Below are 17,698 nucleotides of genomic sequence, written 5' to 3'. Positions count from 1 at the left end.
GAAAGGTTCCCGAATATATGTAAATGAGGCTCTAACCAGGGAAAGGCAAGAAATCTACAAGCTTGTGCGCAATAAGTTTGAATTGAAAAATGTATGGACTTTACGAGGTGTTGTTTATTTCAAGTGTGGTTCTTAAATAATTCCGTGTAAAACGATTTCCGACGTAGTTCAGATTCGCAATGTGTTATATGAACCTCTCGTCTAAACTAAGAAGCGGTGAATTTTTCTTTTCTTTTTTTGTTTTATGGATCGTTTTCAGTGTTTTCTTGATTATTGTTTGAAATTAGATGTTATTCTAAATTCAGCTACCGGAAGTGATAAAGATATGAATTATGTAAATAATCTACCTGAATGTGATTATTCTTCAGGCGAGTTTCTATCGGATAAAACAAAAAGTTGTGATTTTCCGATCAGATCGTTACATGTAAATGCCCGGGGGCTACAAATTGCATTCAATGAACTGAAGCTTTTGCTTGCATCTAGTCCTATAGACATTGTTGGAGTTTGTGAAACTTTTCTGTCTACTAATATACCCCTTACAATGTTAGATCTGCCAGGGATGAAGTGTATTTCGCGTACAAGGTGTCAGAATGCGAGAGGAGGTCAGATGCTGTATATTCGTGATGACTGGTCTTTTAGTATTCTCAGTGATTTGTCTGTATTTGATGAAGGGTTATGTGAGACTATTTTTGTTGAAGTTGTACCTTTGGGCTGTAATCCATTTATTTTCGGGTCTGTTTATCGATCTCCGTCGGGTAACCCAAAAATATTTTTTGAAGTTTTTGAACAGCTGTTGAAAAATCTGGAAGCGTTGAAAAAACCGGTTATTATTTCGGGTGATTTTAATGTTGATCTTTTGAATCTCGATGTTGGAAATAATAAGGAGTTTTTAACTATGATGTTGTATTCTAATTTTCTTCCAAGTATTTCTCTGCCGACAAGAGTTGCAGCTAATACAGCTACATTATTAGATAATATATTTTTTTCTTCTGTTTCATTTGATGCTGAAAAATCCTCAGTAATTTTGTCTGATATATCCAATCATTTTCCGGAGTGTTCTTTTAAATTTAAATAATAGTAATAAACAGCATCAAGATTCAACAATTGATAATTCAAAAAAGAGATATACATGGATTGATTGTGAAGTTCTACGTCAGTTAATTGGTGACCATGATTGGAGTTTGGTTTATGGCTCAGATGACGTAAATGCTACGTTTTCAGATTTTATTGATCAAATGATGGGACTGCGGGATCGGGATTCTTCAACACGAGTTTCGCATGGAAAGTTTGCGCAGAAATTTGACCCATGGATTACTGAAGGTATTTTGACATCGTTAAAACATAAAAATAGAAAATTTAAGAATTATTTTAAATTACAGACACCTGAGTCGTGTGTAGAAATCAGATTTTTTTGGAAAAAGCTAAAATCAATTATCATAAATTTTAATATAAAAAAATATAAAGATAAATTTTTGTAGTATAAAAAGGATATTATAAAAAAAAGGCAAATTATAAATTAAAAGATACGTCCTCATAGTCGTAAGAATATTAGTGTTAATTGCCTTGTTTTAAATGGGGAAAATGTTACAGAGCCCAAGGAAATTTTAAATGCTTTTGGAGATTATTTCAGTAATATTGGTTCTAGACTTGCATTGACTATGAATATGCAACTGAATTCCCCTTCTGTTCCAGTTCATGAGCAACATGCGGAAAATTCGTTTTCTTTTTCTGAGATTAAGCCTCATGAGATTGAAAAAGTTATTCTGAAGCTTAAACGGAGTTTTTCTAAGGACGAATTTGGATTTTCGGCTCAAACCGTAAAGCAAATAGCGTCAAGCATTTCACCTTTGCTGGCACATATTTTAATTTATCACTTATGCATGGGGTTTTTCCTGAACTTTTAAAAAAAGCAAATGTTATAGCATTACCTAAGGCTGGGAGTTCAACTGACCCTTCAGATTATAGAGGCATTTCTCTACTTTTGGTTTTCAGCAAAATTTTGGAAAAACTTGCAAATAGTCAATTACAAAAATATATATTTGATAGTAAGATTTTACATATGTCTCAATATGGTTTTATAAAAGGAAAGTCAACTGAACTGGCACTTCATGAGCTTTTACTAAATATTAATGATTCACTAGATGATGGTCAACAAGCGTTGGCGATTTTTCTTGATGTCGCAAAGGCGTTTGACACCGTAAATCATTCGTTGCTTCTTTTTAAACTAAAGTCTTATGGGTTTTCAACACAAGCTGTTAAATTTTTTTCATCTTACCTTTCTGGGAGACGACTAGATTGTGTTGATAAATCTCGTGATCTCCGTTTCGAATCTTTTCCAATTAATTACGGAGTGCCTCAGGGCTCTGTTCTTGGGCCTATTTTATTTCTTCTTTTTATAAATGATTTGCCAGAAGTTTTGCCTCTTTGTAAAATTATAATGTTTGCTGATGATGTAGTAATTTTTGCTTCTCACCAGGACCTATCAGTTCTTTTCCAGAACCTTGAAAGTACGTTACTAATAGTATCTGTTTGGTATTCAAGGAATTTACTAGCTCTTAATGAAAAAAAATGCCAGTATATGTTATTTTCGCGAACTGGATCAGTAGTGTCAGATACCTTCTCTCTTTTTTTGAATGCTTTTGAATCAAGACGGATGGATCAGTTCAAATATCTTTGGATTATTTTAGATGAAAATTTGTCGTTTCATAATTATGTAAAAACACTGTCGTTAAAAATTTCCCGAAATATTGGCATGCTCTCTCGTCTTTGTCACTTTTTTCCTAAAGCTATTCTAAAATATATTTATTATTCTTTTGTCCACCCATATTTTCTCTATTGCATTTCGGTTTGGGCATCTACCTTTCCGTCTGTTTTCAAATCTCTTCAAATACTTCAGAATAAAGCAATGAGGATTCTTTTTAATATTGATTGCAGAACTTCAGTTAGACACCTATATGGGACTTCAGGAATTTTCTCTTTGGACCAACTTCATTTAATTTCTATCTCTAGTATTTGTCATGATTATCAATATAGTAATTTACCTGTAAATTTCTCTGGCATTTTATCAACTAATTCTCAATTTCATAATTATCCTACTACGCATCGTTCAGACTTTTCGTGCGAAATTCGCCCGACATCGAGAGCGGGATTCAGCATCCGTCACATTGGCCCAAAAATCTGGAACTCAATTCCTGCATCAGTTCGAGAATGTAGCAACAAGCGACATTTTCTAAGACTGGTGAAGAAATATCTTATGACATGCTAAGCATTTTGTTCATCAGGATTTTCTTTTTCGTTGTTGTAAAATTTAGTTAGAAAATGGCTGTGTATTTTCGTTGGCAATATTTTCAGCGCTAAAGTATGCCACCAGGCATGTGCGCTGTTTTGTGACATTTATTTATGTACGTGTTATAAATAAAAATATTCTACTCTACTCTATTCTACTCTAGAAAGCATAGGGGTTTTGAACCCCACTCACATTAATTTATGCTCGTTTTGAGTTTGACTTTAATATTTATTTTAATTTTTGTTCGTCTTGTGTTTCATTTATTTATTGATACCGATTTTGGATAGTTGTATGCTTGGTATATTATATGATATTCTGAAAACCAGGTGTTGAAAATGTGAACCATAACACGACGGAATGGGGCTGCTACGAGAATTAGCCTACCCTCCACCCCCTAAATTGACCATGCGCATTCAAAAAGACCAATGGCACTTGCTTGCGAGTGGTGGAACACTCCGAAACTTTACATTTTAATATATTTTGGTGTTTCATGCAAGAAAATACATGTTCCACAAAGTTTGAGGTGCAGTTTTCAGCTCAAATAGAAATGCCTAGAAGCCATAAAATATTTTCATAACAAACTAACACGATTAATTAAAAGAATGGCACAGTTGAAAAAAAATGGAAAAACTTTATTATTCTTGAACAGTCTTGGAAAGTATAAACAAAATCAAATTGAATATTAGATATATAATGATATTAATTGTTGAAAGATCAATCAGTTCAAGTTTTTTTTCACTGTAATTTTTATTTTCATTTTCAATGCTGTAAGAACTGGAAAATAATAAATTTGTAATATACGAGTAATTCGTTTTCAGTGAAGCACCAATGACGCAGAAGGCTTTAGGTTTTTACAGTTAAAGAAGGGGGCAGTATCCAAATTTAGCTTGTAGTGAAACTATATTTGCCTTGACCAATCTTGAAAAGAACTAATAAATTAAACTGAATATTTGATGCATAATGATATTAATTGCTAAAAGCTCATCAGTTCATAATTTTACTGTAATTTTATTATGTATTTTCAATATTAAGTACAAAAGAAAACAATTGTAATATAATTAGTTTTCAGTAAAGCGCCAATGACGCAGTAGGTTTTATGCTTCTGCAGTGAGACGATACCCAAACTCTTGTTTGTAGTTATTCTTATTCGATTCAAACTTGATTTGCATATTCAATTTAAGTTTCAACTCGTTTTAACATTTATTTTTTTATTTAAATTAATATAAATTGCATGCCTTTTTTACAACTATTTTTCATTGGGTACTTGTTCGTTTGAAACCTCAGTTATTCTTCAATAACAAAATATTTGGAGTTGTTTTAAACATTATATCCACATTCAGTATAAGCATTGATCGCTTTAATATATACTTATTCTGTTATATTATTACTCGTTGTATGTTTTTTTCTATCATTATTTATTTAATTTATGATTGTTTTGGGTTTCATTTATTCTTTAATAGTAATTTCTGGTCGTTTTGAGTTTGAATTTTAACAGGTATTTGTATCTCCTAAGCTTAAGTTTAAAATGGCTTTTACTTTTCTTTGAAAAAGCTATTTTTCGGAAAGTTTTTTTAAATTAATTATCTTAAAAGACCCATGTGTTTCAGGATTCGTTCTTAAAGAATTGAGACAGAATTGAAAATTTAACATAATGAGCTAGGTGTCGAGGAGGGGGCAGTCCCCATAACGTAAAGAGCGTATAAAAGGTTGTGTCCGAGTGAGTTCATAGCCTACACAATTCTTCGCATCAAAAGATCATTTAATAGCTGCTTCTAAAATGAATTAAATAAAAAAGAAAACAATTTTTTCTTTATTTCAACTGAAAGTAAGGAGCATCATTAACTTGAGCATCATTATCTTGAAAGACCCATGTGTTTCAGGAGTTGTTCTTAAAGAATTGGGACAGAATTCAAACTTTAGCGTAAAGATCTTGGTGACGAGGAGGAGGCAGTCCCCATAGCGTAAAGAGCGTATAAAAGGTTATGTCCGAGTGAGTTCATAGCCTATACAATTCTTCGCATCAAAAGATCATTTAATAGCTGCTTCTAAAATGAATTAAATAAAAAAGAAACAATTTTTTCTTTATTTCAACTGAAAGTAAGGAGCATCATTAACTTAAAATTCGCTTTAAGTTTCGAATGAACCCTCTTATGATATTACAGAATTCTAACTTTAGCGTAAAGAGCTATATGTTAGGACGCCAATTCTTCTCATCAAAAGATCATTTAATAGCCTTAAGGCGTGGTGATTTTTTTATGATGCATGTATAAAAGGTAATATGGATTTTTTTTACCTGTATTGTCTCATAGATTAATACAGTAATGTCACACCTGCCCGCTACCTTTCATTGACACAGTAATGTCCTACCTGCCCGCTCTCTTTCATTGACACAGTAATGACCGCTTGGAATGATAGCCCGGTTGTATGGATTACCTATGGGCCCGCTTGTATGGATTCCCTATGGGCCCGCTTGTATGGTGGGCCCACTTGTATGGCTTGCCTATGGGCCTGCTCGTAACTGTTATAGCTACACTACTGATAATTTGGATGTCTCGTGACCAGAATGCGCATCGTTGGCTATATATGGTGTGGCCCGTAAATTAGCTGCAGAAACTGATGCGAAAATCTGAGAAAATTTAGATTTTTTGTGGTCAGAATGCGCATCATTGGCTATGTAAGGTGTGGCCTTAAAGGAAACCTAAGTAGTTGCAAAAGGAGATTGATAAACCCAAGGTAATTTTAATTCTTTTTTTTTTTGGCCAGAACGCGTATCGTTGGCTATAAAAGGTCGTTGGCTATCGCCAAAAGGCGATGAAAAAAAACCTGCTATTTTTTTCAAACACTCCCGTACAAAAAAAGAAAAAAAAGAAAAAGAAAACTGGTTCGCAGACGAAGGAGTTATTTTCCTGGCTCAGCAAGATGGGTTCTATAATTCTCTGATATAGTTTTTACTGTGGCATTTGGAGGGGCTGTGTTTATTTTAAGTTTTTTGTCAGTAATTGTTATTAAATAAATAAAAATAAAAACAAGAGAATAATTTCTTTTCATTGAAGTGCACTGTGTTGGAAAGAAGAGGAAAGTAGGCGGGATTGTCGAAAACAACAATCTTTGAACAGCTATAATACCGATATAATTGTATAGATACAATATCATATCTATTTCAAAATATATCCCGATATAATGGTAAAGCCGGCATGTTGCCCACTTAATATACTAGGACGCCAGTTCATATTTGACTTAATGTCTTCCTCACCTTGTTTATTATCCAGGATAAGAAGATTTAAATAGCGTTGGATTCGTCTGCTCTAACCTTGATATTAATTTTTAAAAAACTTTTTCAACAAAATAAGTTCTTAAAAAAAAGTAAAGAACTCCAATGGGCCAAAATGAACAAAAATAGAATCAAATAGTCTACCAATAATACAACTACCATAAATCAGTATCAATAAATAAATGAAACACAAAACAAACAGAAATTAAAATAATTAAGAGTCAAACTCAAAACGAGCAGAAAATAATATGAGTAGGGTTCTAAACCCCAAGCTTTCTAAAAGCCAGAATATAACTTGTACTTTACTGAAAAAATTAAAATGAATTTACTGAAAAAAATCTGCATTGTCAATTTAATATACATATACTGATATTTATTCCTTAAAATCTTAATTGATTTTTGATTTCTTAAAGTTAGAAAAGTGAAAACATCTAAGAGAATTTTTTTCAGTAAAGTACATATTATATTCTGACTTTTACAAAGCTTGGGGCTTAGAACCCTACTCATATTTATTTCTGCTCGTTTTGAATTTGACTTATTTATTTTAATTTCTGTTTGTTTTGGGTGCCCTTTGCTTTTTTCCCTTAGTGACAGTCATAAACTTAAGACTGAAATTAGATAACGGGATGAAATAAAATAAAACGGAAACATCGGCAAGTCTGCATCCAAGGGGGCACTGGGTTTGAGTAAGGAGCAAATTTTAATCTTGAAATAAGCATAAATGAAGTCATAAGTAGTAATCATTCTATATTTTCTAATTACACATGAAGAAATACATGAAATTGCGCAAGGAAAACCCACGCGTGTGTCATTACACGTACACGTGAACATTTTAAAAAGCTGGCAAGGTTTTTTTTTATTGATAAGAATTACACAATGAATGTACCGTTTGACGTAGACATTATTTAGGAGCCAATCAGAGACATTAGAGGTTGTTCAATATACGATAACTTTATTGGTGATTGGGATTTGAATAAAAGGAATGGCTTTCATTACAATTCATATTAGTAAGCGAATTGAATTCAAAGAGAATACTTTATTTGAGAGGATATTAGTAGAGAAAAATAAGTGTTGCATTTACATTATTGGAGATTAATGATGGAGCCGGTAGCAGTAATGATATACGAGTACCCAATGTGGCTGTGGAAATAACCGGTGGCTGTACACTATGCCTTGAATGGGACGATATGTATGGTAGATACGTGATATCAATAAGCAAATTTAAGCAGGAGGAACAACTATGTTTTGCTGGAAAAGTGAATATTGTTCATATAAATAAACTTCGGTCAGGACTAGATGTTCTATCGAAATATATTGATGAGAACAAAATGCAGCAGTGAATATTATTGTTGTAATTATGCTCAATAAAATTGTTTTGCTAAATCAAAGGTATTTTTCTTTCTATAGTAGACTAGCGTATATTTTTTAGAGTATAAAAAATTCTGGTTAGTCTGTAGTTGGTTGTGAGAGTGTTAGGACTCTAAAAATGGATAGATTTGAGAAAGAGCGAATCATGAGGAATCTAGTGTTGATGGAAAAACTTTTGATTCTAGATGATGATTTTCTAGAGCTATCTATTCAAAGGAAGATATTTTCTCGGGGAATGATTGTCGATATAATGAAAACTGATTCTCCATCATTAGACTATTGTATGAAGCTTCTACATCGTGGTCCAAATGCATTTACACAATTTATTGATATATTGATCACGACACGGCAAAATGATATTGTGGATATGCTTTTAAACATTAGTTTAGAAATTTAGGAACTTTTTTTCATGAGAAAGATGGTGTTCAATGATGATTTACTCCTCTCTCTCTATCTTAGACAATTTTTTGTTGTTGCTAGTTTAGTTTCATTGTGGTGGTGAGAGTGTCAACACATGAGAAAATGTTCCATACATGTCCGTTATGCATGTACACACTGGGCAGTTGGTCATCATGTGAGAATTGCGCGATGATTGATGAGTATGATGAAAAGTGTAGATTATGCAACCCGTGTAAATTGCATAGAGAATATGCTGTACAAATTGAAGATTGTAATTCCTGTCTTGAAGAGGTGTGTGACTCTCATCCTAGAGGACACCTATGCTCCAATTGTCACTATGATAAATGTAATCAGTGGGAGAATACATATCCCGGTATGATTGGAAAGAATCCCAACCGTGATTTTAGTTTATTGCTACGAGATTGGTATCGTCGTGGTTTTAGGTTGTTCTGGGAGGAAGAGCCGGGTCAGAGATTTAACTGTTGGAACAACAAAAGAATATGGTTTCTACGTCATCGTTGTGAATACAATGGGTGTTATGATTATAAGCCCACTGATTTTTATTTGGCGGTAACGAAATGTGATTCGACACTTGAGGACACTATTTGTGAAATTTCTTCAAATAAGCAAATTGAAAAATGTGAATTCTATAGAACAAATGAAAGTACTATAATTGACTATACAAAGAGATATGATAGGATTCAAGTTACGCTCTAGTGTAGAAAATGTGACTCTGATATTGCAATACATAAGGATCAGTATACTGTGAAATCGGATAATCTACCTATAATAGTTGTTGTCGACAAATACCTATACCTAGTAGAAGATGAAATCTAAAGAGTAGAAAAGTCATTTTATCATGTATATAGATTTTTATCATTTATTAATAAACAATTTCACATACATTTTTAGAACATTTTATTCTTAGGGCACTAAAATCAATATTAAATACGCTTGTAAGTATATTTTCCACTAGAAAGTCGTTCAATCGAGGTAAGTCAACGTAGATGTCGAGAAACTGCTTGTAGGTATATCCACGACATCTGAACATGAAAAAGAGTAGTGCGTGAAAGCCACATGTCTTAGTCGTTAAATCCTGTACTCTTCGTTGATTTTGAATAATGGTTTTCCCACTGCTTTCAATAAATTATGGCGTGTAGAATTTATATGATAGGCCAAGAGGATAAAAAAATTCAATATTCTTCGCTGTTTGAAAGATGCATAGCCAATGGCCAGTCTTCAATGTTGATGGACTGCTATTAACAATGATTAGGGTATTGTTAACACTTGGAATTTTTTCAATGAAGTCCGATGGTATACAATAGGACTTGTACTGGGACATGTATGGATCCATACTAAATACGTTGATTATTTGGTTTGTGTTCATGGTGCTAGGTCTAGTAGAACACTGCCGTCGGGTGTGATTTCCCAATAGGTTTCAAATTGACTCAGTGAAATTAGCGCGATGCTCTCAGGAAAATCATTGGCAAATGTACGCTCTGAACGTACATTCCCTGTTTATTCAGTGCGAAAATCATGAGTCCCCGAAAGGTCCAGCAATATTACCCCATTATTTATTGGATGCATAGATTTAGTCAGCCCAGTCGCGATTAATAAAGTAATGGTCATGGGCTCGCGTAGTCAGCTTATACAAGGTATACTAGGATATTTTATACATAGGTAGAGTTTAAAACGGCCCAATATTCACTATACGAACGAGGCTCTATAGACCAAAAATTTTAAAATCATTGGGGGATTCAGTCCAGGATCCAACAACACTGCCACTCTTCACAAAGGCCAAAGCCAATTTTGATGAGATTTCTCCATTGATTAATGATGAATTACTATAGCTACAAGAGCCGGTGGGACTGTGATGTTGATTGGTGATTGTATGGAGGACAAAAAGTTTAATTTTGTTGCCATTGGCTTTTAGTTTTTTCACTGCCAATGCAACAGGGCTCATAACCTGCTGTTTTCGGACGAGGAGAATTGCCGATGTGATAATGACATTTGCATCGGGTACTGCGAGAAGTGTGTTTTCTAGTCTGAAATTTAATGGAGTCAGTTGCTGCTTTCCATCAACCTTGACATTGAGGGGTAACCGTTAAGACATATTGAACATCTAATCATTTAATATTCAAATCGGATTGAATTCTCGTCTCCTCGCAGCATAAACTCGCCGTTATTAACAATGCCTGGTTAGTTTTCAGACACCGGTTATTGTACTTTCATCTCCTTATACGAATTTGACGTCATCATCATAAATTGTATGTAGCTTGAAGAGTTGGATAAATTATTGCTAGTGCTCACCAATGTTCCATTAATAAATACATTAATTTGTTTGAACAGATTGTGTAGAATACAGTTTTCATAGAAGAGACCATCGCCAGCGTTTGGAGTTGTATTATCTGACTTTTTCTTCACCGCAACATTTAAATCAATAAATGTTGATGACAAATCAATGAAATAGTCTTCATTGGAAAATATTTGAAAGTGTATATTTTCCGAGAGGGGTTGTTGGGGGTGAAATTGTTCATAGTAGCCGTACTTGAGACTGGAATAATTGTTTTCATCATTAACTAGGTTCAATGAGGAACTAATTGATTAATTTGATTCCCTGTGATGGAGGTCGGTCATCCTAAAGGACAAAGCTCTCCGTTGATCTAACGATCTTTTTCTTTTTCTCCTTCTTCTGTTGATTACTCGCTTGCCGTGTTTTATTAATTACTTTCCTTGTTGATGTCCTTCGCTTCCTACCCGGGTGTAGACTGATGAGTGAATGACGCGCACGCATCATTTTCAATCCTTCCCTATTTTTCCGAGATTTTAATTGCTCACCAACGGCTCTTGCTGAAGATCTAATATTTTCGTTAACACTCTCCTTGAAATTCTTGCCCGACCCCCATTCCTGTAGTGTTGAGGCAGCAAAATTTGATGCAGCAGGTACAAGATATTTTCTGACAAGGGGTAGTGCAGAACGAAATAGCCTAGCAAACCATACAATAATAATAGCCATACAAACGAAATAGCCATACAATAATATATATTGTATGTTTTGTTCGCATTGATTTTTTATTTAATTTCTGTTCGTTTTAAGTTTCATTTATACTTTAATAGCAAAATATTTGTTTTCGTTTTAAGCTAGATTTTCATATTCAATCCAAGCATTACTCGCTTTAAGATATATTTATTCATTTATGTTATTAATTGTTGTATCTTTCTGCCTATGATTGTTAATTCAATTTCTGTTCGCTTTTGGTTACATTTATTCTTTAAAAGTGATTTTTGGTCATTTTTATTTTGAATTTTAACAAGCATATGTATCTCCTGAGGTTGATTTTAACGTGGCATTCATTTTTCTTTGAAAACTTATTTGTCGGAAAGTTTTTTTTTTAGTTAATTTTTATTCGTTTTTTTTTGTCAAAAGTTTCAAGTTTTTTTTGGCATGGGGGGGGTGCTTACAGTCTGACTATTCTTGGCTTTAAAAACGGATCTAGAACTTTCGATTTAAACCGAATGAGGCCTTTTTCAAAGTAAATACGATTACCTCTTTGATAAAAATCTTATATATGAACAATTGACAGCTTGCATAACTTGTGGACAGTGATTGACAACAATGAATGTATTGAAAAAATAGCTCCAATAAGGGTGTTTAGATCATTTCACTTGTTGACACAAAGGTATCACGGCTGTTTGGAATTGACCTTAATAGGAATTTGTGTGCCAAAGCAATTTTGTATCTATCACAGAGTATGTATTTTAATCTTATAATTAGATAATTATGATAGATATCCTACGTGTTCTTCCCATACAAACCCCCTTCCCATAAGTTATAAACCCCCCCTCAATAAGTTAAGCCCCAGGGCATTACTTACAACGCCTACCCCCGGGCCCTGGTGGGCTGTGTCGACACCGGAGTTTTTGTTATCAGAACTTTGAACTATTTTAACAAAATGTCCATCTCAAAATTTTTATCTGATGCATTGAGGGCGGTGTAGGAGGGAGAGGGGCTAGTTGCCCTTCAATCTCTTTTGACTCTTAAAAAGTGAACAAGAACTTTCAATTTCCAATCAAACGAGCCCTCTAGAGTTTATACGAGCATCGTTCCATAAGAAATAATATGAAGGATTCGGAGAATCCTTAAATTACAACCCTTGCCCTGAGGGCTTTGGGGGAGTTGTAATCCTCAAAGATCTAATTTCCAGAACTTAAAACTACGTTTAACAGAATGGCTGTCTTAAAATGTTGATTGGATGTGTTTGGGGAAAAGGTGGGCGTGAGAGGGGGGTTAGTTGCCCTCAAATCACTTTCGACTATTACAAAGGGCACTAGCCCTCGGAATTTCCAATCGAATGAGCCTTTTTTGAAGTTTCTACAATAACGCCTTCTATAAAAACCTTATATGCCCCCAGGGCTTAGCAGAAAACCCTTGCCCTGAGGGTTGTGGGGGAGTGTCCTCCTCAAAAACATATTTTCTATTTGGAAATCCATTACGCTGAACATATTGGCTATATTCAAATTTGAATTTGATGTATTTGAGGGAATTATTGGCGTGGGGGGGGCGGGGGCTAGTTGCCCTCTAATCACTTTCGACTATTAAAAAAGCCACTAGCCCTTTGAATTTCCAACTGAATGAGCCTGTTTTGAAGTTTTTACGACGACGCCTTCTATAAAAACCTTATATGCCCCCAGGGCATAACTTCAAACTCGTGCCGAGGGTTGTGGGGAGTTTCCTCCTCAAAAACATATTTTCTATCCGGAAAACCGCTACCCTGAACAAAATGGCTGTCTCAAAAGTTTGATTGGATATGTTTTGGAAAATGATGAGCGTAGGGGGGGCTAGTTGCCCTCCAATCACTTTTGACTATTAAAAAGGGTACTATCCCTTTGAATTTCCAATCCAATGAACCTTTTTTGAAGGTTCTACGACAACGCCTTCTATAAAAACCTTATATGCCCCCAGGGAAAATGTGAAAACCCTTGCCCTGAAGGCTCTGGAGGAGTTTCTTCCTCAAAACATATTTTTTATCTTCAAATCAACCACGTTGAACAAAATGACTATCGTAAAGTTTTGAGTGGTTGGGGTTGGGTAAATAATGAGCGTAGGGGGGGGGGGGGGCGATTTGGCCTCCAATTAATTTCAAAAATTATAAAGGGCACTAGCCCTTTAATTTACAATCGAGTGAGCCTGTTTTGAAGTTTCTATGACAACGCCTTTTATAAAAACCCTAAATGCCCCCAGGGCATAACTTAAAACCTTTGCCCTGAGGGTTGTGGGGGAGTGTCCTCCTCAAAAATATCTTTTCAATCCGGAAATCAACTATACTGAACAAAAACGGTTATTCACAAAATTTTGACGGGGTGTATCTGGGGTAATGATGGCCGTAGGGAGGGGGGGGGGTAAATTGCCCTTCAAACATGGTATTCAATATAACTGCGCCCTATCCTACTTAATTACCAATCGAAGTTACAATTTTTTATTTTTCTAATCAAACACCTTCTATAAAACCTTATATGCCCCCAGGGCATATCTTAAAACCCTTGCCCTGAAGGTTCTGGGGGGGGGGGGGTCCTCCTCAAAAACATATTTTCTATTTGGAAATCAACTACGCTGAACAAAATGGCTATCTCAGAATTTTGATTGGATGTGTTTGGGGAAAAGGTGGCCGTGGGGGGGGGGGCTAGTTGCCCTCCAATCACTTTCGACTATTAAAAAGGGCACTAGCCCTTTAATTTCCAATCAAATGAGCCTGTTTTGAAGTTTCTAAGACAACGCCTTCTATAAAAACCTTATATACCCCAGAGCATACCTTAAAACCCTTGCCCTGAGGGTTGTGGGGGAGTGTCCTCCTCAAAATATATTTTCTATGTGGAAATCGACTACGCTGAACAAAATGGCTATCTGAAAATTTTGATTGGATGTGTTTGGGGAAATGATGGGCGTGGGGGGGGGGAGGGAAGGGGGCTAGTTACACTCCAATCACTTTCGACTATTAAAAAGTGCACTAGCCCTTTAATTTCCAGTCGAATGAGCATGTTTTGAAGTTTCTACGACAACGCCTTCTATAAAAACCTTATATGAACCCAGGGCATAACTTAAAACTCTTGCCCAGTGGGCTGTGGGGGAGTGTCCTCCTCAAAAATATAGTTTCTATTTGTGAATCAAGTAATCTGAACAAAATGGCTATCTCACAACTTTTATCGGAGTTGTTTTGGGGAATGATGGGCCTGGGGGGGGGGCTAGTTGCCCTCCAATCATTTTGGACTATTAAAAGGGGCACTAGCCCTTTAATTTCCAATCGAATGAGCCTGTTTCGAAGTTTCTAAGACAAAGTCTTCTATAAAAACCTTATCTGTCCCCAGGGCATAAATTAAAACCCATACCCTGAGGGTTTTGGGGGAGTTTCCACCTCAAAAGTATATTTTCTCTGTGGAAATCAAATACTATGAACAAATTGGATATCTCAAAATTTTGATTGGATGTGTTTGGGTAAATGATGTGTGTGGGGGGGGGGAGGGGGGCTAGTTACACTCCAATCACTTTCGACTATTAAAAAGGGCATTAGCTCTTCAATTTCCAAATGAATGAGCCTCTTTTGAAGTTTCTACGGCAATGCCTCGTACAAGAACCTTAGATACACACAGGGCATAGCTTAAAACTCGAGCCCTGAGGGATGTGAGGTGGTATCCTCAAAAACATATTTTCTATATAAAAAGCAACTATGCTATCTAAAAATTTTGATTAGATGTGTTTGGGGGAATGATGGGCGTGGGGGGGGGCTAGTTGCCCTCCAATAATTTTCGACTATTAAAAAGGGCACTAGAACTCTCAATTTCCAATCGAATGATCCCCCTTTGAAGTTTCTACGACAACACCTTCTATATGAAGTGCCTCTGGAAAAAATTAAATAATAAATAATAAATAAATAATAAAACATTGGAGCCGTATGGCCTTTACTATAGGCAACGCTACAGCGTTGCCTCTGAAACGAAATCTTTACTTATTCGATATCGGCAATAAAACGTCCCGTTTGAATAAGCCGCCTCTCAATATTCGACGACAACTGATTTGAAACAAAAAGTCTTGGCCAAAAGAAAAAAAAATATAGAACATACACCCATAATTATTCTTCTCGAATAAAACTTTATATTTTAACAAATATGGGCTTGACACTTTCAATCTAGAATTCTTAAATATGTAGAATTAGAACTCCATCCGGATCAAAGACAATTTTGCATGGGGAAAGGGGGCTCCTTTATGCGGAATTGTGCAATATTCTTATGCTAATTCCTCTTGATGGTTTTTTCCCAGACAAAACCAGAAAATAATTGCCTTTTGACAATTGACAAGACAACTATTGTCGATAGACACCTCATCTTAAGCATAAGGGTAAAATTTCATTTTGGAAATACCATTATGAGGTGTCATTGTCCCTTGAAAATTGACAAGACAACTGTTGTCGATAGACACCTCATCTTAAGCATAAGGGTAAAATTTCATTTTGGAAATACCATTATGAGGTGTCATTGTCCCTTGAAAATTGACAAGACAACTGTTGTCGATAGACACCTCATCTTAAACATAAGGGTAAAATTCCATTTTGAAAATCCCATTATAAGGTGTGTTAAGACAATTACCTTGAGAAGAGTAGATATTACACAATTGGCAAAAGAATTGATATGATAAAAGATTGATATGTATTAACAACAAAAATCAGAGAGTTAAGGAAAAATTTTATTTTGAAACCCCTCAATTATAGAAGGACTTAGGGGTCTTAGAAATCAATTATATTTAGGAGATTAACGTAAATTCTTTAACTGGTATTACCTTTCAAGAGCGTAAACAATGTCAGAAAGTCCCTGAAATCCAATGGAATTTCGGTCAATTATCAACGTTTGAAGAACTGTGTTAATCTGCAATGCTTTCCCTAACAGCCTAGCTCCAGCATCTCCAATCATGTTCCCACTAAAAATAAAACAATATATATATATATATATATATATATATATATATATATATATATATATATATATATATATATATATATATATATATATATATATATATAGATATATCAGAGAGATCATAAAGAGAGAGAGAGAGAGAGAGAGAGAGAGAGAGAGAGAGAGAGAGAGAGAGAAAGAGAGAGAGAGAGTGAGAGAGTAAGAGATGGAGCGAGATAGAGAGAGATTGAGAGAAAGAGATGGATAGAGAGAGAGAGGGAGAGGGGGAGTAAGAGTCCGAGAGGGGGAGAGAGAGGGGTAGGAGGGAAAGAAAGAGAGGAAGGGGGAGAAAGGGAGAGATAGATAGACAGATAGATAGAAATGAAACAAGAGAGAGAAAGAAATGAAAAAGAGAGAGAAAGAGATAGGACGAGAGAGGAAGACAAAAAGAGGGGGGTAAGCTTTTTTAAGAGACAGAAATAACTTCTAGGCTGTGGCTGAATAAATTTTCACTAAGTCCACGGAACTGTTACCACCAAATTACGGTTGCTTTCATATATTATTATCTCTTTTGTTTTCAATGAACAGATCTGTTACATATCCTCTTCATATAATCAAATTTAGAAAGGTAATTGTTAAGATTACTTAGGGTACTGGGTACTTTAATAGGGTTATAATAGTAAAGAGAGAACACCCAAGCTCTAAGATCCTCCCGACCGAAGGTATTGGATCAGGAGATCGCTACCTGCGCAACGGTACCGTTTTTTTTTTTTTTTTTTTTTTTTTTTTTTTTTTTTTTTTTTTTTTGACGACTGTAGTTGGAAAAAAAAGTAAAGTTTACTATAGCATTTGTCTACAGACTAATCATCAAAAGTATTTCTTAAATGAAATAATAATGCGCATGGAAATTTAAAAAATAAATGAGTGAAGGCGAGCACTATGACGTGCAAAAGATATTGTACACTCTTGAATGAACCAGAAGCGCCCCTAGTGAATGAGTGAAGGAGTCCTGATTTTAGTAGGCAAACCTAATCCATTTAGAGTTATGCCGTTTATTTCAGAAAACGCCACTTCTCTAGGAGGATGTACATATCTAAGATAAAAAGCAAAAAAAAAAAATAATCTAAAAATTAAAGGATAAATAATAAAAAATATCTAAAATTTTGGGATTGGAAGTCAAAAAGAGAACCACCCTGCATGCGTACTCGAGGGGAACCTTGCAGTAATAGTTTTAAACTGTGATCTTGAAAACAGTAAGTCAAAGTTACTATCTATCGTGTTCCAAGCCTTAAAGACATGTCTCAAGAAGAATAATGCAAACTTTGGTAGTGAACAAATATTAAAAAGACCCTTATTTGAATTATGCATCCATTTATTTATACAACTTCTTATACCATTAATTCAAGGATCTTTTTATTAATCATAAGAGC

At 34.9% G+C, this 17,698-nt stretch overlaps 1 protein-coding gene across 4 annotated transcripts in view; it reads right to left on the bottom strand.

Moving 5' to 3' along the window:
* The window catches only part of LRR (capping protein regulator and myosin 1 linker 1 leucine rich repeat protein), a 236,230-nt gene that overhangs the window by 122,042 nt on the left and 96,490 nt on the right, over positions 1-17,698 (bottom strand). For all 4 annotated transcript variants that reach the window (XM_089096290.1, XM_089096291.1, XM_089096292.1 and 1 more), the window contains exon 16: positions 16,153-16,290. In XM_089096290.1, coding sequence (XP_088952416.1) covers positions 16,153-16,290 — 138 coding nt within the window. The remainder of the gene's footprint in view (positions 1-16,152; positions 16,291-17,698) is intronic.

This window comes from Artemia sp. Qi Xiang Cuo, chromosome 11, assembly GCF_049724085.1.
Source record: "Artemia sp. Qi Xiang Cuo chromosome 11, ASM4972408v1, whole genome shotgun sequence".
Taxonomy (NCBI): Eukaryota; Metazoa; Arthropoda; class Branchiopoda; order Anostraca; family Artemiidae; genus Artemia; species Artemia sp. Qi Xiang Cuo.
Note: the sequence above shows the minus strand (reverse complement) of the source record. Positions and strands in the feature narration are given on the sequence as shown.